Genomic DNA, 19,608 nt, shown 5'->3' with positions numbered 1-19,608 from the left:
CATTTTCACGATAATTTTTATGGTAAAGTTCTGGCAACCACAGCTGCCAGTTTTTTACCGTTAATTTAACAGATTAGTTTTTACAGTGCATTTTTTTATCACATTCAACCAGTGTTAAACTAGCTGTGACTGTTCTGGACAGTCTGTCTTGCCTCGGAATATCGTAGTCCAATCAGCGTCGAGCTGTGTTCCGTACAGTGCCGCCCCTTTTGGGGCAACTGCAGTCTAACTGAAAATCTACCCAGATTGGTCTCATAGACTCTCATGTTAAAGCTCTTTTTTTCATACTGCAGGCACTGTAATGCATTTTTAATGACTTCCGGAGGGGCACGCACTTACGTGCCTGTCACACGTAATCGTTCCTTATTTGGAAACTAAAGGTGATGTTCCGTATTTTTATCAATGGGAGAGAAATGCTGCAGAGTAGACTGAGACAGGGTGATATGTATGAAACAGAAGGAAACTGCTGCTACCGTGGGAATTAGAAAGCGTTTGGTTATTATTTTAAGTAGTGTTCACTTTTAGTCTTAGTAACGCTGTGTGTAGGGCGAAAGTAAAGTAACACAAGCAGGTCCGGCACTTTTCTCACTGCCCTTTTCTCAAAGCAACGCAGTCCAGAACTGGGGCTGCATGTTAGTGTGAAGATGGATTATGTACAAATGTTGTTTGCACTATTGAGAAAATTTTTTACATGATGTTCTTTATGTTGTTTTGTCTAAAATATGGTTCTGATTTATTATTATAAAGAATGAAAATAATAAATGTTAAACAGCCTAAATAAAACATTTTGATAATGTTCCCATGATGGTGTAAGACCCATTATATTTTTTATAGGTGCAACCCTTAACGCCTACCCCCCGCTCCCGCTCAGGTAAACACCTGCCATCCCACCCTCCACCCTATGCCTTCCGTCAGCCCGTCAGCCCAGGGTGTTCCTTATTTCCAGTTCTGAAAGTTGACAATCCTAATTGGAGCAGCTAGCACCTAAAATAAAATGCTGATGATGAATTAAATTGTTAGGGTGAGAGCTTTACTTAATTTTATGATTAATGGTAAAGCTGGTCTCTCTCCATGTTCAAAGTTATTTGTGAGGGCAAACTGACAGGTGACTTAAGATGTTAATTATTTAAGCTTTACGGGTCACCTTGGCCATCATCGCAACAATTGCCCCCCCTGAGAGATTTGGCAGGAGCAGCCACTGAAATGTAGTAATTTTATTGTTTGTCACAATCACTTGGTGTAGCCTGCTGAATAGAGAAAATAAATTAATAAATAACAGACAAAGCAAGGAAATTATATCTTATGCTTTTATATCTTTTAGGGACCACAGCATGTTAGACAGGCAAAGCCCAGGGAAGGCTGCTCAAATATATCTCAGTTCTTCTCCCCAGAAAAGCAAAGTCTAAAGGAGAAGGTTACCACAGCTGTGGTGTATTTCACATCTTTTATTGTGGAGCATAACTTGCCATTCAATGTGTGTAGGCACACAGGCAAGTTTTTTTTACATTTTTTTTTTAACCTTAAGCGAGAGGTTTTTTTTAGGTTTTTTGGCTTTTTTTTTGGGGGGGGGGGGGGGGGGGGGGGGGGGGGGTCTCAGAGTTTGCAGTCTCGATTCACTAATTGGTTCAGTGCAATTCTAAAACATCACTTGGAGGCTTTCGTTCTTAAGGGATACAAGGTGTGCTACAGTGGGGCCAAAAAGTATTTAGTCAGCCACTGATTGTGCAAGTTCTCCTACTTAGAAAGATGAGAGAGGTCTGTAATTTTCATCATAGGTACACTTCAACTATGAGAGACAAAATGAGAAAAAAAAATCCAGGAAATCACATTGTGGGATTTTTAAAGAATTTACTTGTAAATTATGGTGGAAAATAAGTATTTGGTCACCCACAAACAAGCAAGATTTCTGGCTCTCACAGACCTGTAACTTCTTCTTTAAGAAGCTCTTCTGTCCTCCACTCGTTACCTGTATTAATGGCACCTGTTTGACATCGTTATCTGTATAAAAGACACCTGTCCACAGCCTCAAACAGTCAGACTCCAAACTCAACCATGGCCAAGACCAAAGAGCTGTCGAAGGACACCAGGAAGAAAATTGTAGACCTGCACCAGGCTGAGAAGAGTGAATCTACAATAGGCAAGCAGGTTGGTGTGAATAAATCAACTGTGGGAGCAATTGTAAGAAAATGGAAGACATACAAGACCATTGATAATCTCCCTCGATCTGGGGCCCCACGCAAGATCTCATCCCGTGGGGTCAAAATGATCATGAGAATGGTGAGCAAAAATCCCAGAACTACACGGAGGGACCTGATGAATGACCTGCAGAGAGCTGGGACCAAAGTAACAAAGGCTACCATCAGTAACACACTACGCTGAGAGGGACTCAAATCCTGCAGTGCCAGGCGTGTCCCCCTGCTTAAGCCAGTACATGTCCAGGCCCGTCTGAAGTTTGCCAGAGAGCATATGGATGATGCAGAAGAGGATTGGGAGAATATCATGTGGTCAGATGAAACCAAAATGGAACTTTTTGGTAAAAACTCAACTTGTCGTGTTTGGAGGAAGAAGAATGCTGAGTTGCATCCCAAGAACACCATACCTACTGTGAAGCATGGGGGTGGAAACATCATGCTTTGGGGCTGTTTTTCTGCAAAGGGGACAGGACGACTGATCCGTGTTAAGGGAAGAATGAACGGGGCCATGTATCGTGAGATTTTAAGCCAAAACCTCTTTCCATCAGTGAGAGCATTGAAGACGGAACGTGGCTGGGTGTTCCAGCATGACAATGATCCCAAACACACCGCTCGGGAAACGAAGGAGTGGCTCCATAAAAAGCATTTCAAGGTCCTGGAGTGGTCTCCAGACCTCAACCCCATAGAAAATTTGTGGAGGGAGTTGAAAGTCTGTGTTGCCCAGCGACAGCCCCAAAACATCACTGCTCTAGAGGAGATCTGCATGGAGGAATGGGCCAAAATACCAGCTACAGTGTGTGCAAACCTGGTGAAGACTTACAGGAAACGTTTGACCTCTGTCATTGCCAACAAAGGTTATGTTACAAAGTATTGAGTTGAACTTTTGTTATTGACCAAATACTTATTTTCCACCATAATTTACAAATAAATTCTTTAAAAATCCTACAGTGTGATTTCCTGGATTTTTTTTTCTCATTTTGTCTCTCATAGTTGAAGTGTACCTATGATGAAAATTACAGACCTCTCTCATCTTTCTAAGTAGGAGAACTTGCACAATCACTGGCTGACTAAATACTTTTTGGCCCCACTGTATATCTTACATTTATAGTAAATTGGTCAAGTGTAGCATGCTGGTCGCCTCTACTGGAAACAATCATCAGCATCAAAAAACTCTTCCACTGGCCAAGGTAGAGTTTGAACCTACGATCCTAATTCAGTTGTACACAAATAATTCAACTTCTTCACTCAAAGCATCATGTAAGTTCTACCACAGTCCTCTTGGTTAATTCACATGGTGGGCAGGTCCAATTTCATCATGTGATTTTAAGGAAAGTTCAACTCCTATTGGCTACATCCACTGCACACCTCTCTAAGTGAGTTGAAAAGAGGCAGTATGGCCATTCGGAATTAGTCAGCTTTTATTTTTTTAAGAAGAGTTTAAAAAGTTTCAAAGAAGAGTTTTAGAGTTTTTCCAGAGTTTGCATAATTCGTAGGTAATGTAGAATGCAGTTCACTCAGAAGAGTTCGCACAGCTGATGTCAATCCACAAGTAGACTCAGTTGTTCAGTTTACCTTTCATGTTTTTGCAAGTTTGGATTCGACTTGCATTGTTTGCTTCTGAACTTTACCATCGGTCAAGGTAAACCTCCTATTTGGATGCGTGTAGAGAATCCAACCTTTTCACCGAATTGCATAGTGCATGCTAACCTTTGTGCTCAGCATCTGTACATCATCGGAGACTAAGAACAGAGAGTGCTTCAGTCCATTTTAAACACCTCAGAATCGACAGCAGTCATTGGGTAGATGAACCTAAGTGGCTGCAGGCAAGGAAAGTCCACTTCTCCAGTGAACAGAGCTAGAGCAAAGTCTTTCGTCAACAGCCGACAGGTACACGCCTCATATGCTCACGAGTGAAGAGCTTGGTTTCTATGCTTTATTATCCGCTTCCATTATTAATCTCTTTTATTAGGCTCTAAACTTTCCTGGGTCTATCCACCATTTGATCTACAATATATAATTAGTTTCCCAGTGATAAATTGTACCTACAAATTTATAATTTTATCATTACCCATTAGTTATGCCATTTACTTATTAATTGTCTATGTATGTGCCATCTTTTATAGTTCAATAAACATTATAACGATTCGGAATTTTGTGTTGCGAGTTTGATTTCCTGGATGAGAAAAATAATCGACCTAACAAACTTTACTCCAACAGAAAGTGACTGATCTGTTATAAATTTGGTTTTCCTGATAATTTCCCATACAAATTCCACTGGTGCCCCATAATTGATTATTAGCTATTAATGATATAATTAATTAATTGCTAACATCTTTCCCTAACAGGATTTCAGGACTTGGATTGTTGTACATGAACTAGAGTAGGAAAAGGTTTACTGTGGAAGCACGTAGAGAGCAAGTCGCTCTGCATAAGAGCATCTGCTTGTAAAAGGATTTGATTAACAATTGGAATATGACAACTGGAATATGTTTTAGCAAAAAAGGTTTTCATATTAAACAGACTGCACCTAAGACACCATGGCTCTATGTGTTTATCATTGTCACGCTTCCCGATCACTTTACAGACTCAGCCACCATAACAAACTCCCAGAATGCAACAGTCAGTCCCGTGACTCCACCAGTCAATCCGAGCTTGACTGCGAGATCAGATTCACCTGTGTTCTAAGAGTACTTCCTGTACAAATACCCGTTCGTTTATAAAACTTGTTGCGAAGTATTGCCACTGTTACACAGCTTTGTTTTTTTTAAATATCCTGCCATTGTACATAAAGGGCAGGGACCTGTCTTGGTGGTTATTTATAGTCCTACCAGAATTGTCTAAACTAATTACCAGGTCTGTAACTAATTATAATTATATTCTAATGAATGGTGATTGTGTACATTTTCACACTGATAAAACCTCAGACTAAAAACTTTGCACACTCTGCACATAGCTGGGCCAAAACATATCCATGGTCACACTTTGTCTGTCCAGCATTGTTAGCTGGATAAACAGCAATTTTCTAAAACTTAACGAAGACAAGACAAATAAAAAACATTGTATGATAGACTGAAAAATTTGGCTGTACAAACTATAAACTTTACAAAAGTTAGAAATCTTGGTGTAGTCTAGACTCAAATCTTTTTAACCACAGAATAATAATATGAGCAAAACTGTTTTTAAGCAATTAAGCAATATAGCACAGATTTGATTTTGTCTGTGTCCTTGTCACACCATGGGCTGCTAATGAGTTAGCATGTTCATACACTTCTGACTGCCTGTTTTTTTGTGAATACATGAAAACATATTTATTTATCATTTAACTAGTAATTTTATTGTTTTTAATTTGTTGTTTTATTGGAATATTACTTTTCTTTATGTATTTTATTTGTATTTTTATCTCATGAATGGTCATGAGATAAAAAAAAATCTTAATGTTTTAATTTGTTACAAATTTAATTATTATTGTTTTCTTCTTTAATTCTTTCACATTATCATCACACTCCTCCTGCCGTCATCATTTCCAACGAAAATATAAAAGTGCGAAAACCTTTTTGAAGACCCTTCGTATTATAATTATGATTGTTATTATTATTATTAAAGTCAAAACAAAAAACCCCTGTTGAGCAATGCAAGTAAAACAGTGGCAAGAAAAAGCTCGTGCAGAGATGTGCATTTCCTAAAGAAAATGTGAGTGTGATTGCAGCTCAGCTGTGGTCTAGTATGTGGGGGGTTTAATACTTGTGCTGACATATGTGATTGTGGATGTGCAAGCACATAATTAGTGGGGGTGTGAAAACTTTTTTGCTCAGACAAGTGATTGTGTGTGTGCAAGCACACAACCAAGCTTGGCAAATGCTAATATTTTGCTAAGTGTTTATCAAAGTGTAGTCAAGGTGCCATCAAAGGGACAAATGTTTTAGAGTTGGTAAAGCATTGATATTTCAAAAATTGTGGATGAAAGAAGCCAGAAAAAATAATAATAACTAGAAAGGCGCATTTCCTGAAATAATAAAAAATGCAAGTGTAATTGCAGCTCCGCAAAGGTAGTATGTGTAGGGTTAAATACTTTTGGTGAGACATATGATTGTGCATGTGCAAGAACGTAATTTGTTGGGGTTTGAATACTTTTGCTCTGACAAGTGACTGTGTGTGTGTGCAAGCATGCAGTTGGTAGGAGTTTTAAAACTTTTGCTTATACAGGTAAGTGTGTGTGTCTGTGCAAGCATGCAGTTGGTGGCATCCAAATACTTTTGGTCAACAAGTTGGTGGTGTGTGAATACTTTTGGTTGTGCGTTATTGTTAGAGTGTGTCCAAGATTGTTGACTGAGCAAACATACAGTAGATCAACCTGCTTTAAAAAAAACGGATGGAAGTGAATGGGGCAAAAAAGGGGGATAAAAACAGATGTGGCAGGTGAACGGTTGGGCAAATTCAAAAGCTGTAAATAAGTTGCTCACACAGTTGATGGGAGTGTAAATACTTTTGGTCATGCAGTTGGTGGCGGCCAAATACTTTTGGTCATGAAGTTGGTGGTGGTGTGATTCTGTGATTACACTTATAAGACTAACAGATAACAATAGTGTGATTGCCTATTGCAATCAAACTAATAATGATGAAGGCTAACGGATAATAATAATAATAATAATAATAATAATAACAATAAAAATAAAACTAACCTTGCAGCCCAGGTGGGCCTTGTTGACCCTTTGCTCCAGGCCGCCCTCTTTCTCCAGTCATAAGTAACACATTTCCAGGTTCACCCTTTTTACCTTGCACAAAAATGTAACATACAGTCATAGACTTAAATACTCACAAGATAAACTTACATAAAACTTACAGCATACTAATACTTTATATGTGTTTTTAAATGTCCCATCATACCTGGTTTACCAGACATTCCTGGCAGGCCCTGTACACCTGGGCTCCCTTTTTCACCAGGTGCTCCTGATGCTCCTATTCCAGGAAAGCCCTGAGCTCCTATTAGCCCAGGGTTTCCAGGAAATCCCATTGTTCCAGGGTAACCGCGGTCACCTTTCTCCCCTCCAGGACCCTTTATATATCCAAAGAAGAAATAGAGACATAATTAGAAGAAATTGAGACATAATCCAAACCTTGTGCCCAATTGGCACAGCTATATATTCCATTAGAACACCAGCACTGGAATTCTGAACTCCCTGAGTTGGAATCTCAGCTTGAGGGCACTTTCCAGTGTACCTTCAAATAGCCATACAAAGTCTAAATTCATGTCACCATCAGACCCAATATAATTACAAAACTGCTGAGAACACCTTCATACTGACCAGACTGCCTTTTTCTCCCCTGTGGCCTTTTGGTCCAGGCTGTCCTGGACTACCATCTAATCCAGTGCTCCCTGTGGGACCTTGTAATCCCGGGTTACCTTTGTCACCTTTCTGCCCAGGTTCTGAAAAAGAAGAGTCTCCTCTGGGTCCCTGTCCCCCTGGAACCCCTGGGTCACCAAACAAACCCTGTATATCAAAATATTTTAGTCACCACTGAATTAATCATTTACAGTTAATTTTTTTTTTTACAGAAAAAAGGTTTTTTTACAGTAGAAAAATATGTACATAAACAAAGAGAACATTTATTTGATAATCATTACGGATACATATTTAGTTGAAAAACAAAAAATTGTTACTAAAAACTGGGACATTTTGTAAAATGCATTAAGAAACAAGAATCAAACAAAAATTCAAAGAACATATTTTAAAGTAAAAGTGAGAAGTTTCTAGAAAATTATGTCATTTTTTAATATTTCCCAATTAATAAATTGGTAACAGATAAAGGTATTATTATAAGGTAAAAAGATGGCTCTACTAAAGGCTCAGCAAAGATGGGTCGTGACTCATTAATTGGTGGGAGCAGTGTTAATCATTTGCAATGAAATGCAAGATTACAAATAATTAGGGTCTTTCACCAAATGATGTGAATAATAGTGTGAACACATTTAATAAATTCAGAAAAACTTTAGTCTATGTGGGGCAGGGCCAGAAACTACTTGACAATCAATTATGTTACTGTGATAAATATAGCCACATGGGCTTAGAAGTACTTTAAAAACACTTAATGCAGTCTGCCAATACATCAAGAAATGTAAGCTAAACTTTTATGCAAAAGACAACAACTGTCATTGTATGGAGGTGTTTAAGTGCCCATGGCACGGGTAACTGGCAGATGCTGCCATTATGGTGGCTAGATGGTTTTTCAGCAAGACAATACCAGGAAATATTTCTTTGTGCTATTCTCAATAATTTTTATATATAAATATAAAAAAAAAAAAATTTTAAGAACATTTGAGAATCATTGAAACATTTGAGCATGTCAAAGGTCATGGGAATTCTTTATTGGTTTTGTTCTTGCTCTTGCCTTCTGTTGGGCTTCAGTTTATGATTAAAAGTGTCAAATTAAGCTATAAACTGCCACTAGCCAGTGGAAGGTGATATAAGCTTCATGCTTACAGGAGATCCTGATGCCCCCGCTTGACCTCTTAATCCCATTGATCCTTTAGGGCCAGGTGCCCCAGTATAACCTGCACACACAAGTTTAATGCTAATTAAAAAAAAAAAAAACCTTTAGATATTTGCTATAAAGCAAGATTAGAGTTAAGATTAGATTTGCATGTTTTTTTCCTCACTCAGTCTCCCAGAATTCTGAAAACTCCTCTCAAAACGCCTCAAAAACCCACTCTCATTTATCTCAGACAACCAAAACCCTACAACAGACTCTACTCATTAGAAGAACTACAGATTGCCATTAGAGCAGCAAACAATACAGCCGCAGGCCCAGACCAAGTACACTACCAGTTCCTAAAACACCTCCCTAGTAGCACCTACCAAACACTGCTAAATATAATCAATGACATATGGACAACAAACAATATCCCAACAACCTGGAAAGAATCTACTATCATCCCTATTCCAAAGCCAGGAAAGGATCACACAGATCCAAACAACTACCGAACTATAGCTCTTACAAGCTGCTTATGTAAGACCATGGAAAGGATGATAAATCGGCGACTTGTGTGGGTCTTGGAACAACACGAATTACTCCGCAAATTTCAAAACGGTTTCAAAAAAGGATGAAGTACTACAGATCATTTAGTAAGAATAGAAGCATTCATCAGAAATGGGTTTATAAATAAACAGCACATCGTAGCAGTGTTTTTTGATCTAGAGAAGGCATATGACACCACGTGGAAGCAAGGCATCCTGGAAGATATGGAGAAAATGGGCCTCTGAGGACGTCTCCCCACATTTATTGCAAAATTCCTAACAGACAGACATTTTAAAGTTAAAATAAATAACACCTACTCTGAAACGCATACACAGGAAATGGGTGTACCACAAGGTAGCATACTATCTGTAACCTTGTTCAACATCAAAATCAACCAAGTAACTGAAGTAATAGACCCTGACATCATGTGCTCACTTTATATTGATGTGATCTATGTATATGCTACAAAGGGAAATACATGCCAGCTATCGAAAGGAAACTTCAACTTGCCATAAATAACATCCTGCAGTGGACCACCCAAAATGGATTTAAGATCTCCAATCCAAAACAACATGCAACCACTTCTGTTAACTAAAATCACTTCATCCAGAACTCACCTTGTACCTGGACATAAAGCCATCAAAACAGAGAAAGAGGCCAAATTTCTAGGGATATTCCTAGATCAAAAACTTTCCTTTAAACACCACATCCAGTACGAAAAAACAAATGCCAAAAAACACTAAACATCATAAGAGTACTAGCCAATACTAGATGGGGAGCAAATTTCCACCTGCTCAAACACCTGTACAAAACACTTGTGCAACCCAGACTGGACTATGGCAGTATCATATACGGAGCAACCAGAACAACATACCTACAACCTATAAACACAATCCACCATCAAGGACTAAGAATGGCCCTAGGTGCGTACAGAACATCTCCCATAGAAAGCCTATACGTGGAAGCAAATGAGCCACCACTTCATTTATGACGACAAACTCTGGCACTGAAATACACTATAAAATCTATGGGAATAGATTAAATCCAGTCAGGGCCGGAGTGGGCCCCTTTTTCAGCCCGGGAGTTTCATGCCCAAACCCAACCCACTTTTTCCATGGAGGAAAAATTTAAATAAATCAAACAGCAGCTAGCTCTTACAATGCCTTTTTATTGGGTATACGTTCAGGTATATGTTGGTAAATTCAAATTTAAATCAGCTAAAGATTTAAAAGGTAAAAAAAAACGTGATAAAGATGAAAACTTATTTACATTTGTACAGGAGCAATAAGTTGAAATAAAAACAATTTGAAATTAAAATTGCATTTGTCTTCCCAACAGAGAGGTGCTCTATCGTTAGGTTTACACTAAACTCTTATATAGCTTCACTACACGCATATTTAGTAGGCTACTTACAGCATCAAAAGCCTCCTAAGCAGTGCACTGGTTTCTGCAACTTTATTAATAACGGTGTCATTGTCTATAAACATGACATGAAGGCTTCCAAGAGTTCCTGTTTACCTATTTCATTTGGGCTGATTTTAATGCATTTTCAGCATTCTGAATATCTAGGTATCATTTAGAATCTATCCATTACATCTGTTCTGTGTGCAACTTGTTACATAAAATAGTTTTTTTAGTTAATTTTTATCCTCTCTACCTGTCTCTGTAGTCCTGGCCTCTCCATGCCTACTCGGTTCACCAGCAGGACCAGACTGGCTTATCTGCTGCTCTGAGGCTAAAATAAACATTTCATTAAGGGTTAGCCTATTTTGCTGAATAACATAACATGCGTGAAGTTTTTTTTATGTTATTGTTTTTTTTTTTTTTTTTTTACAATTTAGCCTATATTATGATGGTGTGAAATTGATAGTGATTTAGGCTATTTGTCTCCAATTGTTAAAATAAATTAGGCTATCGTGCTGACATCTTTCTGAATGTCTGAACAATTTAACATATATCATGTATATTCTCTACGTTATATTTTACATTACAGATAACTATGTTAGTTTAAACAACTATGTTAGACTATCCTCTAACTGTCCCTTCAGTAGTCATGGCCTCCTCAGGATCATCAGTACAGTAGCATCCAAACAAAAACATTCCATTAATGAGTTAGGCTATTTAATATATTACACTTCAAATTATGTTTATTATTTTCAGCTTGAAACTGGATATTTGTGATTAATGGTGTGTATTAAGTTCTACAAAATAAACTACGCTAAGTTGTTGACGTTGCAAATGTTGCGCAATAGCCTTGCAGTGACAATACAAAATTGTTTTCATATCTCTCTTTACCGGCTGCAACTGGGGTCTGTCCTCTGGAAAACAGGTCTGTTAATTTGGCACATTTGGCAGCATCTTCTCCCAATGCCTTTCTTTTTTTAACCTGGCCTTTTGGGCTCCACCTGGCCTCTTCCTGCCCTCCATCACCACCGACTGATGGTTTGCGCTATTCTGTTGCTATATTTACTTTTACTCCAGAAAAGACGCCTTGTGGGCCCAACCAACTTAAACATTTGGGAAGGGAGAATTCCCTCAGATGGTAGAACCCATCTAATCTACTGCGATGTAGGGGCTGCGCTGTCAGATGAATGAATGCAAGAAGAAGATTAGATAAGTGACAGATAAGTGTCAAAATTATTTTTCCCACCAACCGGCCCAAACTCGAGATTGACATGAGCCGGCCCATCGGGAATCCTCCCGAATCTCCCGATTAGCCACTCCGGGCCTGAATCCAGTCCACCAAGCCATATTTAGAAATCACTTCGAAAATCAATACGAGGCTAAACCGACACAAATCCGACCACTAGGAGTCCGTATTAAACCGGACCTGGAAGCCCTAGAGCTTCACATGGATTCACTGAATCAGACCCATCAGCTAATACCCCCCTGGGACTATAAAACACCAAAAATCATACTGAAACTGGCGGAAAAACAAAAGCAAAACACCCACCCAAATGAATACCATCGTTTATTCCTAGAAACCAGAGAATGTTTCCCACACCATACGACAATCTACACAGACGGATCCAAAACTGAAACGAGAGTCACAGCAGCAATCACATCCGCAAACTACCAAAACAGCATACAATTACCAAGCTACAGTTCCATATTCTCCGCAGAAGGCTATGGTCTATTATTAGCCCTAGAATATATCCAAACAAGCAACCTTAAAAAATTCCTTATTTTTACAGACTCAAAATCATGACTAAAAGCCTTGGAACACCTTGACGCAGACCACCTCATTATTTCCGAGAAAAGATAAAGAATTACAAGAACAGGAATATAATGTAGTCTACTGCTGGATCCCAAGCCATATTGGAATCCCAGGAAAAAAACAAGCAGATCTGATTGCCAGAACATCCACTGCAGACACGATCAATACACGACCCAATCCCCCCAGTGACGCCTTTGCAAATATCTTTACATTCTTTAAAAACAAATGGCAGAATGAATGGGACAGTAAACCACAAAACAAACTGTACGAAATAGAGCCAAAAATAGGACAAACCTATAATAGAATGGACAGTTGACTAAACCAAAGCATCCTCACAAGATGCCGAATCGGACACTCTAAGCTAACGCACAAGCATCTCCTCACTAGGGAAGATGCTCCAACCTGCCATCAATGTAAAGAGAGACTAACAATCAAACACATACTGATAGACTGCAAAACACAAATTTTTTATGAAAACGAGACACAAAATGTGCTTAAATCTACAGCACCAGGGAAAATAATTTATTTTTTAACATATTTAAATATAAAACATCTTTTATAATTCATTTTAAATGACACAAAGTGGACGCCGCTCAGGTGGCGCAGCGGTAAAGTACGCTAGCGCACCAGAGTTGGGTTTCTAGATGCATCATATCGAAACTCAGCTCTACCTTTCCGACTGGGTTGGGCGGCAGTATGAACAACATTTGGCTGTTGTTCAGGGGCTTAGAGGTAGAGTCGGAGCATAGGTCCTCATAACTGGTGCAACTGCGGCCCCTGCTGGTTGACTGACGGCGCCTGCACAGGGCTGAGGAATAACATTGAGGGGGGTGTGACCCTCCGTGCGCAGTGTCTCTCGGTGTATGAACTCGGCTCGTGCAGGTGAAAAATGCAGGCTGTACTGACTGCGTGCCGGAGGGGGCGCAAGTCAGTTGAGTGGCGTCCTCAGTCAGCGGCAAAAGGGTTGAATCAGTATAGAGGACACAATCAGGGTAATTGGACACGATTAGAATGGGGATAAAAGTTGGGGGAAAAAAAGTGGGAAAAAAAATAGTTAAATGACACAAAGTGAAGAGTGATTCTCACTCAGTCAGTCAGTCACTCCTGCCACTTACTGTACATCCACTCACACTTCAACATCACTCATTCTACCTGGAGGTCCATTATTTTTCCATGAGTGAACATTATTTTTACTCACTCACACTTACTCTCACTCACTCACCTGGAGGTCCAGGTTTGCCGGGATCACCTGGTGGTCCTGGGGGTCCTTTATCAGGACCTAATAAAAAGCACAGTCTGCATAGGTCTCCTTTTTCACCTGTGGAAGTGAAGTGATCATTTAGTGAAAATTTACATAGTGAAGTGAATTTATCTGTGGTTTATATGGATGGATGGATGGATGAATGGATAGATAGACAGACAGAGAGATGGACAGATAGATATATATTTGAGGCTTTTTACCTGGAACCCCAGGCTGTCCATATAGACCCTGAGGCCCATTCATGCCTTTTTCTCCTTTGCATCCCTGAGGTCCTCGGTGTCCAGGTACATCTGCAGAATAAATAAGAAACTGATTTATACACCTGATCAAAATAAATCAGGTAAGTGTAGTCAAATGTACAGAGAATGCAGGAAATTGCACATTCATAAGTAATATTGTAAAGTTACTAAAATGCAAATGGCAACGTCTATAAACACATAAAGAAAAGCTTGGTTGACAGAAACTCCAGTGGCCTGCATAGAGTCCCAATTAACAGCTTTGGAATTAACTGGTACATTAACTGAGGCTTTCTTGACCAACATGATTGCCCAGACATACAAATCCTCTTTCACTGAGCAGGTACAAATTCCCATACACAGACATACTAAGCCTTGTGAGCAGCCTTCACAGAAGAGTGGCTGTTGTTTTTAGCTGAAAAACTCTCACTCCATTTTAATATCAGGACTATCACAGTTTCCACTGTGTGAGGGTCCATACTAGATGCCTCCAAGCCCAGAGAATTCAACACTGCTTCTGGATATGGTTAACATAAGGCTTCTTTTTTGCACAGTAAAGTTTTAAGTGACATTTGTGCATGTAACTCCGTATTGTAGTGCTTGACAAAGGTTTGCCAAAGTAAACCTCCTTGGAATCAACTAAACTGGACAGGAATAGGACACTTTAGATCAGAAGAACACACTGTCTACTACTTATGAACAACAAAGAAGAAATTAAGTGGCTTTAATTATCAACAAGGATGTGAACAGAACCATTACTGGAAACAATGCCATGAATGTTTGACTGATGTCAATCTAATTTCATACACCACCATTCAGTGCTACCATCATCCAGGTTTATGGACCTACAAAAGATGCTCACAAAGAGATAATCCAAAACTTTTATAAGGACGTTCAAACTTAAATTGACAAGACCAACAAACAAAATGTCTTGCTTGTTGTTAAAGACTGAAATGCCAAAATCAGAAATACAATTACCAACACAGTCTTGGTAATAGTAATGAAGTTGAAGAACAACTAATACACAGAAAAGACATCCTTTTACCAGGACAATTTATAGGAAATATAAGATACTGTATATAATCCAAGCAAAAACCTTGGAGAAATGAAAAGGAGAGATAAATCAGATTGGATGGCCGGTGATACAGTAGACACTGCAAAAAATGGAAGCGAGTCCAAAATCAAGAAGGTTAAAGATAAAAATAAAAAAAACACCAAAAAAAAAAAAAAACATCTGTGAGTTCTTTAGAGCCACAAGAAAGGACAAGAAAAATATATTAAGACATAAGGATGCATTAGACCAGGACGACATTTCAAACTTAAGTTGGTTTGCTAAGGGATGTCCATGTCCATTTGGTCATAACTTATCAAAAAATTATCAAACAACAAGAAGGTATATACAGAAGATCTCTACAAATAAAACTAGAAAAAGTCAAGAAATTAGGCAGTCAGAATGTGCTATACTTATTACAGCAAAACTTCTGACTTGTGGCCAAATAAAATTGTGGAATGTCTTCAGGATGACAAATATACCAGACCATCTTATCATTTTAATAAGGAATCTCTAAATTGATCAGCATGTTAAAGTTGCTGCAGAAAATGGATAAGCAAACTGGTTCCACAACTTGCAGAAAGAAAATATGCAACATAATTATTACAGTTCTCATGGTTTCTTTGATACCATATTAGTGTATGTTTAATGAAAATCCTAAGTTAGCGTCAATTTGGGCAGTTACTTCGTCTTTATATGTAATGTCATTAAAGGTAAAATTGTCTTTATCAGTAGACATTAAATATTAGTGTTCTTTTAATTTTGTTACCTGATTCTCCCTTAGGACCAGGGTCACCAGGGGGTCCTGGTAGCCCCAAAGGCCCATCAATACCTGTTGGTCCCAACTGATATGGTGCAGTCTCTCCCTTGCTGCCCTTAATTCCCAACATGCCAGTGGGACCCGGCCTCCCAGGACTGCCAGGTATGGCTGGTGCTAGGTTAAAAAAATAGCATATTTCATACTATGTTATGTGTAAATTAAATAGATGTATACCCATGAAATACATTCAAAGCTAATTTCTCAAAACAGAAACAAGGCATGCTACATGAAAAATTGCTTACCTGAAACACCTTGAAATCCAGGAAAGCCACTAACACCTGGTAAATCCAATATTATGTTAATATCAAATAAGCAACACTGTTAAACTATAACACAGTACACATATGAATATATATGTACAGAGGAAGGACAAGATCAATTAAATCCCTAATATACAATACACTGATAACAATATTTCAGTATGCTCATTCCTTGTCTCTCTTGTAATGCTGGTCATAAATCCTGATTAGTCTAGGTTTAATGTTTTATTTAAAAAAGATGTAATTCAAAAGTGACAGATGTGTTTAGGAAGAGATAGTTGTACCCAGAAGAAACCCATGCGGACACAGGGAGAACATGCGAATTTCACACAGAAAGTACCCAGACCGCTTCACCTGGGAATTGAACCCAGGACAGAGCCACCGTGCTGCCCTACCAGAAAACAATATGGCTTCATAAGCTTCTGATAAGCTAATTTAAATCACTTAAGTTCATTGGAAGTGTACTTCCTACCTTCAAGGCCTACTTGCCTTGAAATCAAAACAAATCAGCTAAGACATCAGAAAAAGAACTGTAGACATCCACAAGTCTGGAAGATCCTTGGGGGTAATTGACGCTTACCTGGAGAGCCTGGAAAGCCTGGAGGTCCAGGTAGGCCAGAAGGTCCTCTTTTGCCTTTCGACCCTGCCGTTTTTGCAATGTACTACACAACAAGAGACTGTGGTTAAACTAGTCTAAATTTGGTAAACATGTTAAATAATAGACCAAATCAATTGTTACAAGTGAATTGTGTGAAAAGTTGTGATAGTAGGTCAAATGCCAATGTCCAACAAACCCAGACACATAAAACTAATAGTGCAAAACAATTCAGAAACACTATGATGATTCTGATGATTTTGTGGTGGTCGGGTGTATCAGGGATGGGCAGGAAGGTGAATACAGGGGCCGTGTGGAAGACTTCGGCAAGTGGTGCATTAGGAAACATCTGCTCCTGAATGTCTCCAAAACTAAGGAGATGTCCGTGGACTTCAGGAGGAAGAAAACTGTGACCACCCCGGTTACCATCACGGGTCAGAATGTTGAACTGGTGGACACGTACAAGTACCTGGGTGTCTGGCTTGACAACAGACTGGACTGGAGGGCCAACACAGAGGCTGTGTACAGAAAGGGGATGAGCAGACTCTACTTTCTGAGAAAGCTCAGGTTCTTTAATGTGTGCAGCAAGATGCTGACTATTTTCTATCAGTCTGTTGTTGCGGGGGCTGTGTTTTTTGCAGCAGTGTGTTGGGGAGGCAGCATCAGAGCGGGAGATGCAAAAAAAACTTAATAAACTGATCAGGAAGGCTGGCTCAGTCTTGGGCTGCTCGCTGGAAGGCTTCGAGTTGGTGGTCGAGAAGAGGTCTGTAAACAAACTCATTTCTATACTGGACAATCCATCACACCCCCTCCATGACCTCCTAGTCAGACAGCGGAGCACCTTCAGTAACAGACTCATCCAGCTCCGCTGTAAGAAGGAACGATACAGGAAATCGTTTGTATCAACAGCGATCTCACTGTATAACTCATCCCCACTGTGCCAGGACATCATTGCTCACTGAGTGCTGGGACATCATCGCTCACTGAGTTAATACCAGGACTATCAGGACAGACTCATGAAGCATGATCTGTCACTCTGTTTATGTCATTGCACATCTCTGGACACTTAATGTCAAGACACTTTTGTAATTTTTCTATTATATTACATATTGCATATATATTTATTATCTACCAACATTGTACTGCAATACTTACTTAATATTTCTTTAGTCTATTTAATTTTAGTCTTTTTATTTACTTAATACTTTTTTCTATTGTACCTTGAGCTGTTGTAATACTTGACTTTCCCTCTGGGATTAATAAAGTGATCTATCTATCTATCTATCTATCTATCTATCTATCTATCTATCTATCTATCTATCTATCTATCTAAATTCAGTCTTGATTTCAAACAAAATAATACATTTTATTAACACTCAATCTGAGAGAAAACATGAATGATACTGTTAAAGAAACTAACATTCTCTTTCAAGAAATGGCAAATATTTCATGATTTACTCATATGACTGAGTGCTGCTTTCACCTTTTATACATTTACTGTCTATTGTTTTATTGCAGGCAGTATGAACCCAAGATATTTCATGTTTGTCTGGTTAACTTTATTTTGTTTGTTAAAATACACTGCTCAAAAAAATAAAGGAACACTTAAATTACACATCGGCTCTAGATGCACGAAAGATTCAAGTTGAAAATCTTAACTGATATAAATTGTGTAATTAGGTAAGAACAAAATGACATAACAGTCAATAGAAACCAAAATCATCAACCTATGGAGCTCCTGGACTGTGGGGCAACTTGGTGGCGTCGGATGCACTGATACATAAAATCCCAGAAGTTCTCAATTGGATTCAGGTCTGGGGAACGTGAGGGCCAGTCAATAGCATCAATACCTTCATCAGCCAGGAACTGCCTATACACCCTGGCCACATGAGGCCGGGCATTGTACTGTATATTGTTTTTACCAGGAAAAATAAGCAAAACATATTAGACAAGTTTAGTTTAAATTGGCTGTCAATTTGTAAGGCTTGCTAATTCCTTAAACTCTATATGATTTTCACTCCTGCATTGTATACAAATTTACTAAAGTTTAGTCCATTTTAAGCTCATGATTTAGCCAGGCATTCTGGCAATCCCCAGTTAACTGCAACTAAGGTGGTGTAACATAAGTTCCTAAATATTATTTTACAGTGGTACCTTAAACTTAACTTAACTTGCTCAGTGGTTGGCTTGAGCGGTGCGCTAAAACATCATCAAAGTGCGAATATAAGATGAATCTACATTTGTGTGGAATAACTACCAAATCCATTCTGAAAGCGTCCACATACATCTATGTTTAGCTGGATGTTCCTCCAGTTTCACTTTCATTACCTTTGTGTTATAGCTCGGGGTTCTGAGAAAGTGTCGGACAGTCGAAAACGCTTATTGTTAAAAAAAAAAAAAAAAAAAAAAAAAAAAAAAAAAAAAAAAAAAAAAAAAAAAAAAAACCTTAATAAAACTTAATGTATTAAAAGAATGACATAAGAATACTAAACTCTTAATTATTACTATTACTAATTATTATATGTCATTTTAAGCTTTGTTCATGTTCAGCGTTGTTCGTACGGCCTGAGTCACTTGCATTGTGTCATATCAAGCGCCCTTACTGAACTCGCTAAGTAATACTTCTTCTTTCTTCTTCTTTTTCTAGGCCTTTGTCCTGTTCGGTTATGGGGTCGGCTCTCGGCAGATCACGATCCGCGCATCGATTTGGCACAATTTTTACGCCGGATGCCCTTCCTGACACAACCCTCCCTATTTTCATCCAAGCTTGGGACAGGCACTACAATGCACTGGTTTTGGGTATCTAGCAGCTAGGTATCTATAGGACAATTCAGTGTTTCCAATTAGCCTGGTGGCATGTTTTTGGACTGTGGGAGGAAACCGGAGCACCAGGAGGAAACCCATGCGTACACGGGGAGAACATGCAAACTCCGCACAGAAAGGACCCGGACCGCCCCACCTG

General features: G+C 38.9%; 1 protein-coding gene across 1 annotated transcript in view; it reads right to left on the bottom strand.

Moving 5' to 3' along the window:
• The window catches only part of col4a3 (collagen, type IV, alpha 3), a 221,777-nt gene that overhangs the window by 178,588 nt on the left and 23,581 nt on the right, over positions 1-19,608 (bottom strand). The window contains exons 11-19 of the mRNA XM_063016668.1: positions 16,632-16,713; positions 16,034-16,069; positions 15,741-15,905; positions 13,885-13,974; positions 13,646-13,741; positions 8,672-8,742; positions 7,496-7,681; positions 7,077-7,245; positions 6,872-6,964 (exon numbers count right to left, since the gene is read on the bottom strand). Coding sequence (XP_062872738.1) covers positions 6,872-6,964; positions 7,077-7,245; positions 7,496-7,681; positions 8,672-8,742; positions 13,646-13,741; positions 13,885-13,974; positions 15,741-15,905; positions 16,034-16,069; positions 16,632-16,713 — 988 coding nt within the window. The remainder of the gene's footprint in view (positions 1-6,871; positions 6,965-7,076; positions 7,246-7,495; positions 7,682-8,671; positions 8,743-13,645; positions 13,742-13,884; positions 13,975-15,740; positions 15,906-16,033; positions 16,070-16,631; positions 16,714-19,608) is intronic.

This window comes from Trichomycterus rosablanca, chromosome 20 (assembly GCF_030014385.1).
Source record: "Trichomycterus rosablanca isolate fTriRos1 chromosome 20, fTriRos1.hap1, whole genome shotgun sequence".
NCBI lineage: Eukaryota > Metazoa > Chordata > Actinopteri > Siluriformes > Trichomycteridae > Trichomycterus > Trichomycterus rosablanca.
Note: the sequence above shows the minus strand (reverse complement) of the source record. Positions and strands in the feature narration are given on the sequence as shown.